Raw genomic sequence first — 19124 nt, forward strand, 5'->3', positions numbered from 1 at the left:
ACAACAACAGTTTAATATACAGTTCATGAAAGTACTGTTATGACAGGGCTGATTTTAAAGAGTAGCTTTCTTCTGGATTGTCCATGAGCAAGTTGTTAAATATATTGCCTGTAGATTGTTTTAGACGTGGTTCATGATGAGGAAAATGAGAGGGAAAAGCAGATTTCCATCAGAAAACAAAATCTAAAAACTTGGAAAATACTGTGCCCTACAGCCAGTAGCTTGGCCCATATTTCTTTGGTGTTAATCCAGACAGATCAGTGTTTTCCATGTTGGAGGTGCTCGGGTGCACAGCATCCTCTACTTTAACGGCCTGTTTTAAAGAGGCTATTTGATGGCGTGACTAAAAAAGTCACCGCCGAATGCGTCACCTCGCAGTGCCTAGCTTGAAGTAAAACTTTATTCCTTTGAAAGAAAATCTACAAGTGTGAACTTCAAACAACTGAAAGGCCTCCACACAATCTCACACCATTCCACTACCCGAGACCTCAATGGCCCATAATTACACCCCCCCCCCCCCACACACACACACACACACACACCCCTCCCTCTGCCACCCACCCATCAATCCCAGGCTGGTGGAAAGTCCTACAGCAGCTCTCTATCAGCTGCCATGTAGTATTTTTAGGTTCTGTCATCCCCCGGTTACGCAGGCACAACACATCCCAGCCCCGGGTGCAGTATAAAACTGGCCAGTGGTTCGACGGGTGCAGAGGTCTACGCACCGAGATGAGGAGAGGACCGAGGGCTTGAAATAAACATACACACACACTATCCATCGGAGCAAAGCAAACACACACACACACACACACACGAAATACACAACCACAAACAGACACATGCTTGCACTGGTCAAGCAAGGTTCAAGGCAAGACTTTCTCAAGGTAAGCATTTTAATCCAGATGTAGTTGCACAACATAAGGCACGAGAACACTTGCATTTAAGACAAGGAGCACTTAATAGAATGAGACACTGCTAGCTTGGGTTGTACTTGAGTTGATAACCTTAAAAAGGTCAGAGTCTTAAAAACAAAAATTATTGTAATTTTCATAGTCTAAAGTTCACATTGAGATGAGAGGAAACTGATTTGTCTGTGAGATGCTATTTGCGTAAGTGCCTGCATTTCTGAGACTGCAATCATCAACTTTCAAATGTAATTTGTTACCTATTGGGTGCTAGGAAAGCTTATACAATACCTGCAGGTGGAAATGGCCTCAACTCTGAGGAAATGTAACACAGTATTTTACTGTGTCATAATCTGTTAATCATAATCTCTTCATAATTTTTATTTCATAATTTCACAGATATCTTGCTGTATCACAGAAGAGGACAATATGGGCAATGTTATCTACCTGAGGAGAGATGAGCCTCCGAAATCAAAAAGACAGATTCTGTCTGATGTTGACATCCAAGTCAGGCACCATAACAACAACAACCGCAATAACAGCAACAACACCAAAGTCACCGAGGAGCCTTTTCCTCTAACTAAACAGCAAACTGTCACTCAGGAGGAGAAGGGCGGCCTTCAGGCTCCTAAAAGGGCCTCAGAAGACCCTGCCGATGACACCTCCCCGACTTCATCTGAAGAAGTGGCAGATAAATCTGTCATCAAACAGGCATGGAGGCTGGAGGTGGGGAAGGCATCAAGTGGCAAAAAGCCGCGCGGTGGCGGTGGCATCACGACATCCCCTCCCCCTCCCTGCCCGTCTGGTGTCACCGCAGTGAAGAGCGCTGTGTTTCAGAAGTGGGCCTCTATGGACAGGGACCACCAGCGGCCGTTGGCCAAGAGGCAGCTGTCCGACGAGAGCAAGGCGTCGGCCACCTCCTGCAGGGTGAAGAAGAATGCAGTGAAAAGGGACCTTGTGGAGATACGGCAGATGCTCAGTGCTGACACTGCCCAGACAAGGCAAACAGAGAGCAGTGGTGGTGGTGGTGGTGGTCGTCCACGGACAGCCCTCAAGCCACATACTACACACAGAAAGCTTCAAAAAGAATTTTTACCAAGCACAGATGTCTTCCAGAAGGTAGATGTCCATGCTATCAAAGCTGGGAAAGAGGTGAGAAGAAAAAAAAAACATATATTTCCAAATTATTATACATTATGTAGGCTACTGTAGGTTTAGGGACATTTGTGTATTTGATAATTTGCTAATGATTTGCAGTTAAGGAGCAAAAAGATCTACTCAGTGGAGATGATCGCACAAGCCATCACCGAGGGTGCACAAACTGATCTGCAGAAACTTCGAGCAATCTGGATATGGCTTTGCCACAACATCGGTCAGTGGTTGCATTTGACCAGGCAACTCACAACTCTAAGGTCATCAAATCGGCCAGTAGATAAGTAGAAAATTGAGCTCACGACTTCAAGAAAAATCACCAATAAAACTTATGCTAAAGCAAAAAGGAGCTTTCAAGCAGGCAGAATTCGATGCAAAAATGGTTTTATTGATGCCTAGCAGCAATACCAACAGCAATAAACCGTGAGTGTATCTCGAGAAGGCACTCCCGAACAAAGGTAGAACTCTCCTACTTATACCCCTCCACAATGCTGATACAACACTACCCCGAACCCACAGATGGCGTTATGAAAGGATCGTTGTTCGCTCTTATCTTCGCAAGTCAGCAATATTGCTGCCAAGGGTACGAACTTTTCACCTTAAGTTTACGGAAAGTTCAGGGGTGTGCAGTATAGAGTAATCACAGGTCATACATTGTGCATGGGTTAAATATCGTTCGCCCCCCTGCACTCTCCTACTGGTTGTTATGAGTAGAGCTCGCCCTGTGTACGCGTTATCTTGCAGCTTCAAGGCCTAGGCTAAGGCAGCATGAGACACAGTGCAACAAAATGAGACACAGGGCAGCAAGCAGAGACATCGGGATACAGAGTGCACATTCTGGTAGGATGGCTTTGTTATGTTATTAGAAATAGTTAAACTTGTTATTTAAAAAGTTATAAAAGGTTATTATATAAGAATGATGTCTGGGTATTACTTGATTGTCGTTGAGGTTATATAAATACATGTTTTACCGTTTAAACACTCTTTGTCTCATCATGATGTTTACAGACATTAGTGATAATTTTATACCACATTTATTATATCTGATATAATACCATAGGCCTATTTATTATATCTGAGTATTTTGCTACTTCCTGAGGCAACACAAATAACATGTAGGCTACCAACATTGCAGAAAGCACCATAGGAAACTGTATGATGAATGTACAGCAAAAAAGGCAAGCAGAAGTAATGCTAGTGATTTTAAAATATATTATATAGTGAATAATAAACCGAGGCTTGACTTTCAAAAATTATATTGCAAATCAGATCACAATACCCAATATTTTCCCCCAAATTGTTCAGCCCTAATAATGATAACTCTTTCTGGGCACAGGAACACCATGTTATCTAATATAGGCAAGTCCCTCCACTCGGCGGCCATATTGCAACACTTTTTGGGCACTTATTGGGCATCTATTTCGGGTAGAATTGCGCGTGCGCAATGCTTTACGAATCACGACACACCAGCCTCTCTAGCTGTGAGATCACAACACATGATTGGCACGATGTATTCACATGTCAACTTTTGCCGGAGGAAGGGGCGGAATATGTGTAGACCAGTGTTTTTCAACCTTTTTTGTGCCACGGCACACTTTTGACACTTAAAATGTCCCACGGCACACTAACATCCTGTGTGAAGAAAAAATAATCATACCATAGCCTAAAATTTAAAATAATACACAAATATGGCCTTATTATGGCTTCTATGCAAGACCTGCTCAATAAAACAAGCGCCCACTGTTTCATTTGTAGGTGACTATATCTAATTTAATTGCTGTTACTGGAACTGGATATGTGATGATTCTGTGAATACTGGATATGGGGCCCTCATTGTACAATGCCTGCATACCACAAATAGTGCAATCATACAATCAATGAGAGCATGTGGTTATAAATTATTTGATGCAACAGTTGCTTTTCTGGACCAGTGAGTGACATTTGGGTAATTTTCTGCGGTACACCTGATGATCTCTCACGGCACACTAGCGTGGCCCGGCACAGTGGTTGAAAAACACTGGTGTAGACGACTGCCATGTTTGCGTTACAAACTAACCCCATGCATTTCTATGGGAGATTCTTCGAGTGCTGTGTCTGCTCATTAGAAAGTCTCTGATATAGCCTGCTGTGTCCAGATCCACAGAATGACCTCCCGCCAGTACGACACTGGTAGTGTGGCGTGTGTTAGCAGGGGATTAGTGTGCAGGCCTTCCTAATGAGGACTGGGTCAGTCTGATCATGACTTACATGCTTTCCACTTAAAGTCCAGCTGCCTACACTGAAGTGGCCCACAGGCTCCCTAGAAATCCACATTAGATGGAGCGAGCAGCTGTCAGCTAGTGTATCCTCAGTGTGGAATATAGCAGCAGGACCCCCGAGTAAGGATAGCAACACAATTGGGTGTATTGACACCATACAGAGTGAAGTTCATCATGTGACGGTTTGCATGGTGCATCGTGTGGATTTGGCCAGCTCATTAATTGGGCATTAAGAAGGATCAAATGATTAAAGTTTAATATGAGTTCATGAGTACCAGGCCATATACGATTTCAGAGTCAGGCATGGAATTATCACATCAACAATGCGGAACATGGCCCATTTCCTAAAGAACATAACAGTATGTCTTTGTGCTTTGGCAACAAAGATCATAGATACGGGGTGAGTCTGACCGACACAAATCAAATTGACACTGTGCTGTAATGATACAGTGATGTTCAATTAATAACCTGCCTATAGTTTGTAAATACAGTACCCTCCAGAATTATTGGCACCTTTGGCAAAGTTGACTAAAAACAGGTAGAAAAAATAATCCGTTGGTGATTTATTGTAATCTCACAATGAAAACAATGAGGAAAAATCCACCCTTGAAGGGAAGCAAATTATCAATGCTTCCCTTCAAGGTTGGATTTTTCCTATTTTTTTTCATTGTGAGATTACAATAAATCACCAACAGATTATGTATGATACAGGTTTTTAGTCAACTTTAGCAGAGGTGCCAATTATTCTGGAGGGTACTGTAACTGTATCTTTCATCTCTCTCTCCTTCTTTGTGTGTGTGTGTGTGTGTGTGTGTGTTTGTAGAATATGATGTGAGTGGATACTTGGGGCTGACCAAGAAGGTGACCTCACCTGAGCAGGTGATCGAGACTGGCCGAGGCGTGTGCTGTGGATACTCCAGTGTCCTCCAGCAGATGTGCAGGTAGGTGACTTCATGACATGGATAAACTGGGATATACAACTTCTGAACTATACACAGCAACATTTCCAATGTTTATTTTATTATTGAGTTAATAGTTCAGTGTTTATCATCAACACTCAGCAGTGTTGGTGTGTATAAAGAAAAGCTCTGTATAAAATGATTGTGTATGTGATTTTCAGAGTATGGTCAGTCAGGATTACCATTAAGGAGAAGCCCATTCTAAAAATATAAATACGATTTAGTAAAGAAGGATGTCTTTTTTCTAGGCTCAATGTGAAATGTATTACTTCCTCAATTAACATTGACCTTCAAGGTGGCTACTTGCATGGTCTGGTCTGATGAAAGCCTACAGAGAGCATAGAGGTCTGAAAAGTTATGTCCTGGTGTTTTTTTTACCATAGCCTACTGTAAACTTAGGCCGATGTGGTCCATTGGATATATGAAAAGTATTGTTGGCTACCATTATCAAACAAACAAACAAGACTGTGCAGCACTTGAAACATGAACTTGAAACATATTTTATCCCATTGAGATAATTTCACCTTCTCTCTGGCTAGGGTGGTGGGAATCGAATGTGAGGAGGTGTCTGGTCATGGTAAAGGCGTTGGATATCGGCAAGGCCAAACATTCCAGAACACTAAGTCCAGCCACATGTGGAATGCGGTTCATCTGGAAGGTCATTGGTACCTATTGGATTCCTGTTGGGGGGCAGGCAGAGTGGACCTAGACAATAAAGCTTTCATCAAAAGGTGAGAGATAACAACATAAACATGTTTCATTATTTTGCAGATCCTCAAATGTAAAGGAACTACAAATAATCTATCATGTGCTACAATAGGAGGACTTTTCACAAATGACAATTTTGAAATATGGAGTCAGCAACTTCAGCCTGCTTAAACGCCTTTTACTCTTCCTTTCCGTTGCATTCTGCCTCATCTTAACAGATATGATGATTTCTACTTCTTGACTGATCCTGAAAACTTCATCAACTCTCACTGTCCAGATGAAGCCGAATGGCAGTTACTGAATGACCCCATCCCTCTGGACGAGTTTGAGAAGAGGGTCTTGAAAACATCTGAATTCTACCGACTGGGTCTGACCCTGGTTCATCCAAAGCATTTCCTCCTGGTGACAGGTGAGCTCTCTCCTTGGAAGTACAGGAATAGGAGCAGGCTTCACTCAGTCTCTTTAGTTTCTTAGAGTGCAGGACCGAACTTGTAACTGAGTAAAAGAGGGGAGAAAAGGCCACACTTTGCATGAGTAAATTTGTATTACACAGACTTGTTTGGGCATAGAGCCTTCTTCACTGTGCTCAGGTGAGCTCTCTCCTTGCCCATTTATCAAATGATGAACCCAAATAAAGGTACTCACCATTACTTGTGTTTTCACAGAGAACGGCGAAGCTACCATCTCCATGAGTTACTCCCAGCCACTGGACTTTACCTACCAAGCCTCCCTGCATAGCGGAGCTGACCAGAAGGAACCAAACGCGTCCATCGGGATTCTCACTGTCACCACGGGAACCATGAAGCTGAAGCTGATGCCGCCCGTGTGTGGCACGTTCGGCATCATGGTGTTCGCCCGGCCCGCCAACGCCACGGGAACGTTCAGCTGGGTCTGTTCCTTCCTGCTGGAGTGTCCAGAGCCTGCGCCGGTCGAGGAGCTCCCTGATAATCCCTTCCTCTCCTGGGGTCTACAGCAGAATGCCACAAGCTTAGGGCTGAAGCCGTGCAAGTATGGGTCAGACACCATGGCACTGGACTCTGGCTCCTTCGAGCTGGTGCTACACACCACCAGACCGGTCATGATGCTGTGTGAATTAACCCACAGAGACCTTGATAAGACACTGGCAAAGCGATGCCTGGCCACACAAATTGAGCCTAACCAGCTTACCTGCCATGTACTCTGCCCATATATCGGCTACTATCGGCTGTCTGTGTTTGTGCGGGACTACGAGAGTGTTGGTGACCGCTTCCAAAATGCAGGCAATTTCCTGCTCCGCTGCACAGGTGGTGCCATCAATCTCAATGAGCTCTTTCCAGCCAACCTCAGCGCCACCTGTGGCCCTGGAGTGAGAACGCTCAACGCCGGCCTGTCCAAGTTCAGCCACGCCACGGCCCAGCTCGTCACGCAGCAGGGCAAATGCAACATCACCTTCAACAACTCACAGGACCTGGAGCTGCACGCCATGCTCGCCAAAGATCACCGCAAGCGCCCCGGCTACCCCCTCTCCCGGCACGTCTTTTTCACCCACAACGGCAGCAAGGTCTCCATCAGCGTCGCTCTACCAGAGCCCGGTGTCTACAAGCTGAGCCTTTACGGCAAAGCCGCCACCTCTGCCGCCAACCAGGACTTCAACCTGCTTTGTGACTTTGTCCTGCGGAGCAGCTCAGAGACATCCTGGCCGCCATTCCCTTGCGGCTACGCGGCCTGGCAGCGGGGCAGCGTGCTGTTCGAGCCCCGCAGCGGCCTGCTGGAGCCGGGCACCTGGGTGCGGTTCCGGGTGCGGGTGCCGGGCGCCCAGCGTGTGAGTGTGCAGGGTGAGCAGCGTGTCGAGCTGCAGCTCAACAAGAGCCGCGTGTGGGAGGGGGAGGTGTTCACGGGAAACAGCGCCACCCAGCTCAAACTGGCCACTGCCGGTACTGCAGGCTGTGGGGGAGGCTCTAACAACAACATGGCCATCGTCATGTCTTTTGATGTTCTGACTGGACAAAATGAACTGTGAGTTGGACACGCGTGGACACGCATCACAGACTCTGATGAAGATGTAACAAAATCAAAAAAGTAATTTGCTGCACCGTTCTAAAATAAAAAATAAGCAACTACAATCTGTGTGCTCCGGTGGTCCCTTACATCAGTTTGAATGGAGAGAGGTGCTGAGGCTCGCAATGGGCTGGGAAGCAATGAGTTATGGGTTGATGACAAGATATGAACTGTGAAATTACAAAAAAGTGGTGACATGTTTCCTTCATGTGTCCTTTGCTGTAAATTGAATGATGAGGACCTTGATTAAAATTCATGTATTATGTATTATGTTTTATGTATGTATGTATGTATTATTATATATTTATTGAGTATTTTGTTGCCAAGATTTACGTGTGGTACTGTGTTCCTTTCCGAAATGCAAAACAATAAGAAGTGCAATTTGCTTTACAATGCTATATGTTTGATTTGTTTCTATAATTGTAATGTGCATCTGTAAATCATTGAAACCAGTCACACAACCAATCTGAGAAGGCTTCAATAAATATCCAGATATATTTATCACAGTGCAGAGTAGTGTGTTAATATGTAAACAGTAGTCTTGATAGATACCGGTAGATAGTCTATCTTTTGATAAGATATCCAACTCTAAGGCAAACATAATGGAAGGAAAAGAGAAATTATATTATAAGTTATATGAATTATATAAAGATAAAGACATAAAGTTCACAGAGAGGGAAGTAACCTATACCAGTAAACCTGAGGCCCATCCTGGGACACTGGTCACTCGAAAACCTGGTCAGTACCAGCCAGTCCCACAAGATAAAGCAGCAGGGAACTCACATGCACCCACACAAGTGCCCACTTTCCCTGACACACCCAGCTCTGCTGTTTTACAGCTGACTATAATAAAGGGTGTGGTTCCAAATTGGATATCCCATGCCACTACCTCCATATGACTAACACACCAAAGCACAGGGGCAAAGTACGCCGGACCAACTCATTCTGTTGATAGGGAGCCCATAACGACCCAACAGCGTCATTTTATTATTTTCTCCTGCAGGCTTAAGCTTTCAGTTTCCCTCTCACTACACTATTACAATATCTTTGGGGATATTGTATGCATGTGGAAATATAACACCAGGAAATGGACGAATTTGTTGTAGAAGTTAAGACGCGGTGCTAGAGAACAAATGACAGAATGCCAATGAGTAAATTTGAATGCAGAACTGTAATGTAAAATGCACTTGAACAAACATTGTATCAGCGACAACGAGGAGATTACTGGAAGGTATTGGCACAGCTGATACTCCACCCCTGTCAACATTAACCTTTATCTGTCTTCCTAATTTCTGGTAAATCCTATAATGTGGACTTCAGCCTGTAGCTAGGCGCAAGGGATAATATTTGCAAGGTGTTCAGGAGAGGAGATCCATTGCAGATGATGGTGGGATCAGAGAGAAGTAGATGAAAGTCTAGACACACAGATACACCACTTGCCAGAACAAGGTGCACCGCTGTCAAAGAAGGAATAAAGGTAAGACTGCACAGACAGACTGACGCACTAAAACAAAGTCTCACACCGCCATTTAAAGAGAGCTGTGAAGACGATAGTGAATTGCTTGATTTAAACTCCAGTGGTTGAAATGTCCATGGCCGTGATGTCATCTTGGACAAAAGCTACTGCTTAATGTGGTATGATTCAGATACTGAATGCATGAGAAGACAGAGACGCTTTAGTGTTCAGTATTTCTTTTTGATAGCTGACATGAAACAAGGTACTACATTATTTAAGCTATTATTTTTGACATTATGCTGTTTTGAATAGATACACTCATCAGTGATCAGATGAAATAGCTTGTCTCCTTCACTCCAGGAGACAGTTCCAAGAATACCAGAGGGAATTTGATTATTCACAGGAGAGAAAGACTCAAATTCAAAAAAAAAATATTTGACTCGAACTCACATGAAAGACTAAAACAAAAATGTATTCATTTTTAATTAATTAATTTTATATTAAATTAAGATTTCTGTCCCTTTCTTCAGTCCAGGAACTTGAATATCATCAATCAAAAGCAGTGAAGTTGGAAATTAGGAGAATGAAATAAGAGAGCCAAGGTCCTGAAAACATTTGCACAGTGAGAGCAGAGCACAGCAGAGGTTGAAGGAAACAATATGTTAGAGAGGTGTATTCAAGGCGTATTTAATAAAGAGGAGCTCTATACCGGCAAGTTGAGTTGAAGAATGCACAATGAAATATACTGGAGTAAAGTGAATGTTTGCATATTAATTAATTGTATGCTCTTGTTATGCTCTTGTAACATGCAAAATAAGATGACACTTCACTTTGAGGACAGAGTGAAGTATTGTGTCCTTGTGAGAAGATTATTTGACACTTTACTTTGATGGCACAGTAAAGGTTGTGTCCAAGATATACAGTAGAACTTCTGAATTGATTTTGAGATACATTAAATTAAATTATTTCTCAAATGCACATTTAAGCAAAGCTTTCCATCTCTTTCCAGACACTATTGAAACACACAAAGACAAGACAAGATGGGTGCTGTCATCACAAGGTTGAAGGAGGTGCGTAAAAAAGAAAGGAAGCCCAAAAGAAAAAAGAAAAAGAAGGGAAGAGTTATAGTGGGAAAGAAAGGAAGCATGACAGCTCGGACCTCACGGAAGACTGGGAGGGCTAGCACAAAGCGCCGAAGGAGCAATGGAGCTCAACGTGGTCAGAACCAACAGAGAAAACCTCCGACTGAAGTGTCAACAAACACAGACACCGATAAAACATCACATATATATATGGAGATAGATGACAATGCGCAAGCTGCACATTTGGGAGGCACACAAGCTACTGATACACAAAGAAGCAAACAAAGAAGCACCAGGAGAAGGAAGGGCGGCACAAAGCGTAGCCAGAAAGGGAAAGGGTATGCCGTAGAGAGAAGGCCACTCAATGACATTTTCCCGAAACGTGGGGGAGACACGACGGACGGCAGTAAAATCGGTGATGACGACATTCAACGTGGCGGCAAACTCCGAGTCTCACAGAGAAGTGCCAGGGGGAGCCTCAGGAGGCGGAAGAGCAGCAGGAAGCTCAAAAAGCACCTGTTCCCAAGCCCAGCCGTCTTCAGCCAGATTGATGCCCATGCCATCAAGGCCGGAGAGGAGGTGAGATTATCGCATTATCATTTGACTGTTATCTCGGTCTCTGATAAGAAAATATATTAAACTGGTGCCCAGGGGTCCAAAGTGCAAACATCTCCCCAAGGGTCTAGAAACCAGGCCAGCAGAAACCGACTTTTTGGCTGGTGGATATCACTACTTAAAATACATTTTTGTGTGTATGTTTGTGTGTCAAAAATTATATCATATTGTTTTCTTTTGCAGCTGAGGAGAAAGAGGATCTTCTCTGTGAAGGCCATCACTCAAGCCATCACTGTGGGTGCAGCGACAGACCTGCAAAAGTTAAGGGCTATCTGGATGTGGCTGTGCCACAACATTGGTCAGTTCCATAACTCTAATCATCATTCTATTCTATACTCCTGACATCGTAATATCCATACCCAAGTCTGTTGCTTCATAGCCACTTTTAATAATATTAATAGTTAATATTACACTGGCTTACTATCATGAATTAGCAGGATTACATTGTAGCCATGCTAAATAGGGCCCCAAAAAAAACTTGCCACAGATTCATTGACATCGTGAGCCTGCAAACTTGGCAAGCTCGTTTATTAGGCTTTGGGAGGATGAAATCATTATAGACCAATATGTGCTCAAGATTCCTGACCAGATAAGACCTTGGTGTCAAGGAGAAGAATATGCTGTTTGCCAAAGGCTGAACATTGCAATACTGCGAAAGAGATTACGAGTGTCCTTAAACACCCAATATGAGTTTATATTTGTGTACACAGCCAGACAGTGCTAGACAACCAGAGATGCATTTGGTTAATGAATATTGCAGTGTTTAATTATGTGGAGGGAGCAGTTAATTCAAATTTAGATGCATTCTAAATTCTGAGTAAGTCATACCATGCCATAACATTTGTATTAATGTGTCACTGTTGTTGTGTCGTTGTCATGGCTTGAGACGCCATCTCTGTAGCTGTATAATTATTTAGATGACATGATGAGGGTGTGCTTGGATGTCTCTGTGTAGAATATGATGTAAGCGGATACTTGGGGATGACTGAGAAGATCACCTCACCTCAGCGGGTCATCGAGACTGGCCGAGGCATCTGTTGTGGATACTCAAGGTTGTGCGTGCAAATGTGCAGGTAGGTTGACCTCCTGACCTCTCACCTTGACCACTTGATGACAGAAACCTGTGAAGCACTCCATATAGCCGTGTTTCCCAAACTTTTTTTCTGGCAACCCACTTTTTAAAAATGACCGTCCATCGCGACCCATTTCACTTCCCTGCAACCACCAATATTGTTTTAGGCCACAGGTTCTCCAACTTTTCTATGCCTCCCCCAACCATATATTGCTATAGGATCCCTGCTTTGAACATGGTTGTGTTGCATTTTGAGCACCATCAGCGTGAAAAGTTGGAAATGACTACTGAAAAGATACATTTTATTGCGCATCCGAGAGTAGGGGAAATTTTCGCATGTTGTGCAGTCGTCATTCGTCAGAATAGTAAGCTGTTCCTGTATTTCTAAAAAAAAATGTTGTAGGCTACGTTGCGTTGCAGACAAATGGGTCCACAACACTGTGGACGTCAATTCAAATGTAAACAGCAAATAACTCAAGTCGTTATATTGTATTGTTGTATTATATTATATTGTATAGTCGTTATATCAGAACAAGAGGCGTTTGCGCAATAGCCGGAAGAATGCGCCTTTACTTTGGAGTTAGCGAGGTAGAAAACGAGAGGAATAGTGTTTAAAATGCCCATTTAAATTGTAGACTATAATGCACTGTTGTGCATTTTAAATCAGAAATAAGAATGTGAGGAGGTTGCTATTAACTTTAAAGATTATCATCTGCAATCAAAACTGTATGCAAATTGAATGGCCTTATGTCCGGTCTATGGATGTCTTTAGTTGACAGCGCGGTCACTGGATTGGATCACTTGTCACTCGGTAGTTGAGGAGCTGGTATCTATTAATGTTCGTGCAAATAGGCGGATTCATGTCCCTTGCAGTTTGCAACTCCGAGGTACATGGCAGGCGCCCCACAGAACGGTTTCATTTAGAGAGGTAGATATCCATGCTGGCACCCCCTCTGCGATGCGTTCGTCCCCCAGTTTCATGAGCTTTTATATGACAAAACCGTGACTGTGGTAGTTAACAATCTACATCCTAATAGAAAACTGTTAGCTTTCCTGGTATGAAATGACAAATGGTATCAGTTAGGCCTATAACACATAAATTGTGCTGGCGACCCAAATAAAATCTCCTGCGACCCACCCATGGGTCGCGACCCAGACTTTGGGAAACACTGCCATATAGAGAAAAAGAAACACATAAAGAGAGATGAATTAATGAATTATTCAGTAGTGCTACAAAAGCACTCACAATTGGCTCTAGAAACTCTTCTGGTTCATGTAAACCTATAAAAGAATCGGGACAATCCATATTAACACATTCTGGTGATTTGCTCTTCCCCACTGCCCTCTTGTGTGGTCCTGCAGTGAGGTTGGGATCGAGTGCCAGGAGGTGAGTGGTCACAGCAAAGGTGCCAGCTACCGGCCTGGTCTTCATGCCGAACCCACCAAGTCTGACCACGCTTGGAACGCCGTGCGTATCCAGGGTCACTGGTACCTGCTGGACTCATGCTGGGGAGCAGGAAATGTGGACTTCACCAAAAGAGTCTTCAACAAATGGTGAGACAGGCTGCCTTGCCGCTTGTCTTATATGTGAGATAGTGCAATTCACTGCTGTAATGGAAAAGGTCAATGAAATATGTTAAAAAAGTTAAAAAAAAAGTCTTAAAAAGGCCATAGGAAAATGTTAATTAAACGCCATGCAGAAATAACTAAGCAACTAATAAAAATCCATATTAAAATCAAACATATTTTTGTCTCTTGTCCAGCTACAATGAGTTCTACTTCCTACCGGACCCAGATATGTTCATTAGTGACCACTTCCCAGATGACGTGGAGTGGCAACTCCTCAGACAGCCTATCTCGCTGGAGGAGTTCCGGAAAAGGGTCCTAAAAACTTCCCGATTTTTCCAGCTGGGACTGACACTTCACCATCCCACACACTTCCTGCTGGTCACAGGTTTGCATTCCCATCTCGTTAGGAGGATTTGTCATAATACATACCGTGAAAGGCATTACTTCAAACATTGCTCGTCAACTGGTGAACAATGGTCTGATGTTAAATTAGTAGGGGTATCCTAATGTATTACAATGTTATTATTCCTGTTTGTCTGCTGTTTCCTTTATATGTTGTTAGGTCAATAAACATCTTTACCTTTCTCTTTTTCCACTTCAGAGAATGGTGAGGCCACTGTTTCCATGACTTTCCCAGAGCCTCTGGAGTTCTCCTACCGGATCTGTCAGCGCAGTGGCAATATACAGAGAGAGTTGAGCACCTCTGCCGCTCTCCTCACTGTCACCACCACTCACATGAAGATGCGACTTCGACCCCCGACCCAGGGAACGTTCGACGTTACTTTGTTTGCTCGAACAGCCAAAACGTCTGGTGAACTCCCAGAGGTCTGCAACTTCCTGCTGGAATGTCCCAAGCCTTCGCCTTTAGACAGCTTCCCCGAGAACCCATCCAAGTCCTGGGGCCTGGATCAGAACGCAAAGAACATGGGGCTCAAACCATGCCAATATCAGGCCGAGATCATGCTGGACTCTGCCACTTTTGAGATGGTGCTCCAAACCAGCCGGCCTCTGATGATGCTGTGCACACTTTCCCACAAAGACCTGGATGAAGCGCTGGCCAAGAGATGTGTGGCCACACAAAGTGAACCTGACCAGCTCAACTGCCACATTCTCTGCCCTTATGTGGGCTATTATCGGCTGGTAGTGTTTGTAAAGGATAATGACAGCACTAGTAACTCATACAGTCCTGTTGGTACGTTCCTACTGCATTGTACGAGCAGTGCCGTCATTAACATCAATAAACTCTTCCCACCAGGTCTGAGCAATAACTGTGGGCCCGGCAATGAAACGCTTAAAGCCGGTCTCACTGATTTCAGCCACACCAGAGCCATAATAAACACTCAGCGGGGGCAATGTAGTATCACCTTTCGCAATCAGCGGAGTATGAAACTCCAAGCTAATCTGTCAATACAGGAACGTCAGCAATCCAAGAACCCCCTGTCTCGCTACGTGCTCCTCTCCTGTGATGGGAAGGACGTCACGGTCAGTGTAGCTCTGCCAGGGGCAGGGATCTACTATCTTAGCCTGTTCGGTGGGCCTACGACCTCTACCTCCTTATCCCACATATGCGACTACGTGCTGCGCAGCGACTGGGACGGCACCCTGCCTCCGTTCCCCCTCAGCTATTCGATCTGGAATGACTGTGGCTGTGTTCTCTTCGAGCCACGCACGGGCCATTTGGAGCCCATGTCCAAGGTGCGTTTCTGCGTGAAAGTCCCCAGGGCGATAAAAGTGAACGTCATCGGACAGGACCACACGGAGCTGCGCCTCAACCAGAGGAGCCAGATGTGGGAGGGGGAGGTGCACACCAGCACTGTCCCCCAGCTCCAACTAGCCGCCAGCTTCCCAGAGGGAGTGCCTGGAGAGCTGAACATCCTGCTGTGCTTTGACGTCCTCAGGACACCAAATACAATGAGATGAGAAGTCTGAGGACTCACTGCCTGTTAATCTGTTAATTAGCCAAATGATCAAGGCACTGTTATGTTTAATTTCTCACGCGTCACTGTACCTTGGTATCACCTTTCATCATGTAGGGCTATCACCATCTTAATAATTAGGCAATTTGTTTTTAACTTGGCCTTGCGATTCTCTTACATGTGATAAAACACATCATAGTATTAAACTGATTATTTCAGTATGGCTTGTTGCACATCTCTCATGCCTTTGCAATACATTCCCCGAGGCATACAGTATGTGGCATGTTCAGCTGGGTTAGCACTCGCTCTCCGTGTACCTGTCCGCTCATGCATGTCAAAGACTGTGCAAGACCCTCACACCCTCTCGAACATACCGCCTCTGCTATTTATACCTCACAGAGAATGGCAAACATTTGCCCAGCAGATTTCAGGGGCTGAGGTTAACCTCATGGACTGTGCAGTGGGCGAATATAAACTGTGACTAGGTACTGTAATGTATTGTGATGTTTTAATTGTTATGTTATATATACATGTAGATGACAATATGTTAGTATGAGCTCATGTACAGTATGTCTCGCAAATGCCCTTTGCCACAGCATGTCTCACAGTTGTCAGATATCACCTTGCATTAAAGGATTGGCAAATGAATGCAAAAGCTGTGATAGAGGGAAAGTCAGATATGTAAAGGCCAATATCTGCCATTCAAATTATTAGTGAGTATTAAGTAATGAAAGACCATCACTTGGACTTTGCATAGTGATTTTATAATTAATGTGATGATCATACTCCGCAAAATATGTTAACATATGTCACGTTTAAATGCATTGCAAAAAAGCATGAATATTATGCTGAAATGAAAAATAAATGAATGTTGAAACTTTATTCTTAAACCTTCCCCATGTTTCTGTGTTTAGCAGTTGAATCACTAATCTTGATATAGTTCACATTCTCTAAAGGCTACCAATACCAAACCAGTATGGACCAATAGACATGTATGATATGCACTTAAATGTCAGCAAGCCTTGTTCCAAATCTTCAATATTTACATACAAGCATATCACTTATTTATATTAAATAGTCATAGACTGCAGTTGACACTTAACCTGGAAAGCCAGCCCAAAATTAGCCCCGCCCACAAACTTTGAGGTCAGGAAGTTGAGTCTGGACTTGTTCCATTGAGAAGCAACTATGCCCGATCAACCAATCAAATTGTTTGGGCGGGCTTTGTATGATGATGGAGATGGACAGATGAACAACGATGCCTCATCTATCACGTCACCTGAGCGTGCTTCAATTCATTTTGTTTGCAACAAAAAGACTGTCGCTAAAGGTAGACATTTATCGCGCCTGTTGTACAAGATATTGATAGTGCAATAACTTTAAAAACAGCGTAAAGGCATTTGTGGAGAAAAAGGATGTTTTGGCTGTTCCCCCTACAGGATTCACAGTAGGCTATTTCATTGCCCTCATTGGTTAGGTCTATCCAATTGAGTGCAGAGGCATTTTCCCCCTGTATTGGTTGAAACACGCCCCAAGTCCATCCCAATGGAGCAGTATCAGACTCATATTCTGACTACAATTGAGTATGACGACGTCTTTTTTTGTTTGGGGGGGATCAGGGGGCGGTGTTTTGTCATTTCAGACAGCCTCTGATGTTCTACAGAATTGTTTACTTGGAAATGTTGTTGTTTTTCGAGGCATTAAGAGTCTTTGCCTTTGGGGGGATATCATGGTCCTCGTGGATTTCCTTTTTTGACTATTTATATTTATGTGTCTCACTTTTGTGTTGACTCCTCGCTGTCCCAGATGAGCGTTAAATTCCGCTAAAGAGGACAGAGCTGTCAGCTCAGAGAACAGACGAGATTGAGATTGAGTTTTTTCCCCCACATCAAAGAGATAACTTGCCTTATCATTGTCCTTTTCAGATACAAGAGCAATTTTTCGAGTTCACCAGTAATGGGAAAACAAAATGGCCACCAGACCAAAACATGGCGTTTAAAAAACACAGCCACAGTGGTGATGGTAGACTAGATATGAGACTCTTCACATCTAATCAAGACAAAACACACTGCATGGTTCCTTCATTTTTAGGCAATCAGATGATATGAGACAAAAGTACTGGGGCTTCCAATTTATTGAGTAGCATGAAATGATTAGCCAATATGTGTACTGTATAAATCACTGCGATGTGACCTCTCTCTCTCTCTCCACTCTCATTTTATTTTATCTATCATGGACTTCCACAACCCACACTGACAGCCACAATCGATTTTCATTTCCTAATTTCAACCAGGCCACAATAATGTTAATCATTGGCTCCGAGTGCAACTGACTATTCGGTTACAAATCTGTAACGGGTAGCCACTGTGGAAAGACCGTTAAATGAGTTTTTCTCTGCCACAACCTGAAGATTAGAGAAAAATGTATGAGATGAAGACGTTTTGTCTCAGTATGTCGAAATTCACAGGTAACTCAGCACTCCCAGCGGAGAGAGTCCTGTGGAACATTCTGGCAAACAAATGAAACTATATCACTTTGCACACAGCATGGTGCTGACTCTCCGCCTGCAAGTATATCAAAGTTTCCAGTTTTCCACAGGTTTCTCTGGAGGGCATTGAGTTCTAAGAAAACAGCGAATGCTCTTGGCACAGACTGAAGTAGAGTTTCACTAGAGAGGAATCAGTCGTCTCCTATATGACAGCAGAGCCTTCAGCAACTTCCTCAAAGCAATATATATACAGAGAAAAAAAAAACATCTGTCATGAATCTGCATTATGTTCACTTGGCATAAAAACAGCTGACGGTGTATTACGTAACCAGGCTGATTGGCACAGCCTGAGGAAGAGACCTCTAGAGTGGAATCGATTTCATTGTATCGTTGTTATCATGGTCTAAACTCCTCGAAGCGAAACACAGAGACAAATAACATCTTCATGAATCTGCATTATGTATGCTTCATATAAACACATGCCAATGTGTAGTGCTACAGAGACCACATTTACTCTCTCTCTCTCTCTCTCTCTCTCTCTCTCTCTCTCTCTCTCTCTCTCTCTCTCTCTCTCTCTCTCTCTCTCTCTCTCTTTCTCTCTCTCTGTCTCTCTCTCTTTCTCTCACACACACACAAACATACATACACACAAACACTGAAACGGGTTCCATCAACACGGCACCATGCATTGGGTCAACAAAGTCAGATTTTTCCATTTCTGTGCAACACAGGACACACACACAATGTGTGGCCAGATACAACAACAAAGTCCTGTGCTGTCCGAGATGTATAAATAGCCATGATCCCCACTCGGGAACAGAGATTAGGCGGCCACCTTCACGCTCTTACACAGAGGCGATAACTGCTTCGTGCTACCATTTACCAGTTTACTATATGCCAAGCAACC

The 19124-nt window shown here is 43.7% G+C and overlaps 1 protein-coding gene across 1 annotated transcript; it reads left to right on the forward strand.

The window, feature by feature from the left end:
• Nucleotides 1-737: 737 nt before the first annotated feature.
• Nucleotides 738-7985, forward strand: LOC143132240 (kyphoscoliosis peptidase-like). The gene is made up of 7 exons (XM_076291635.1): nt 738-884; nt 1305-2057; nt 2163-2277; nt 5139-5256; nt 5814-6005; nt 6201-6391; nt 6648-7985. The coding sequence occupies exons 1-7, from the start codon at nt 840-842 to the stop codon at nt 7979-7981; spliced, it is 2748 nt and encodes a 915-aa protein (XP_076147750.1). The 5' UTR covers nt 738-839; the 3' UTR covers nt 7982-7985.
• Nucleotides 7986-19124: the final 11139 nt, after the last annotated feature.

This window comes from Alosa pseudoharengus, unplaced genomic scaffold (assembly GCF_046254945.1).
Source record: "Alosa pseudoharengus isolate Yale_2024_CS ecotype anadromous, Long Island Sound unplaced genomic scaffold, YU_APseudo_1.1 YU_APseudo_1.1_scf_19, whole genome shotgun sequence".
Classification (NCBI taxonomy): domain Eukaryota; kingdom Metazoa; phylum Chordata; class Actinopteri; order Clupeiformes; family Clupeidae; genus Alosa; species Alosa pseudoharengus.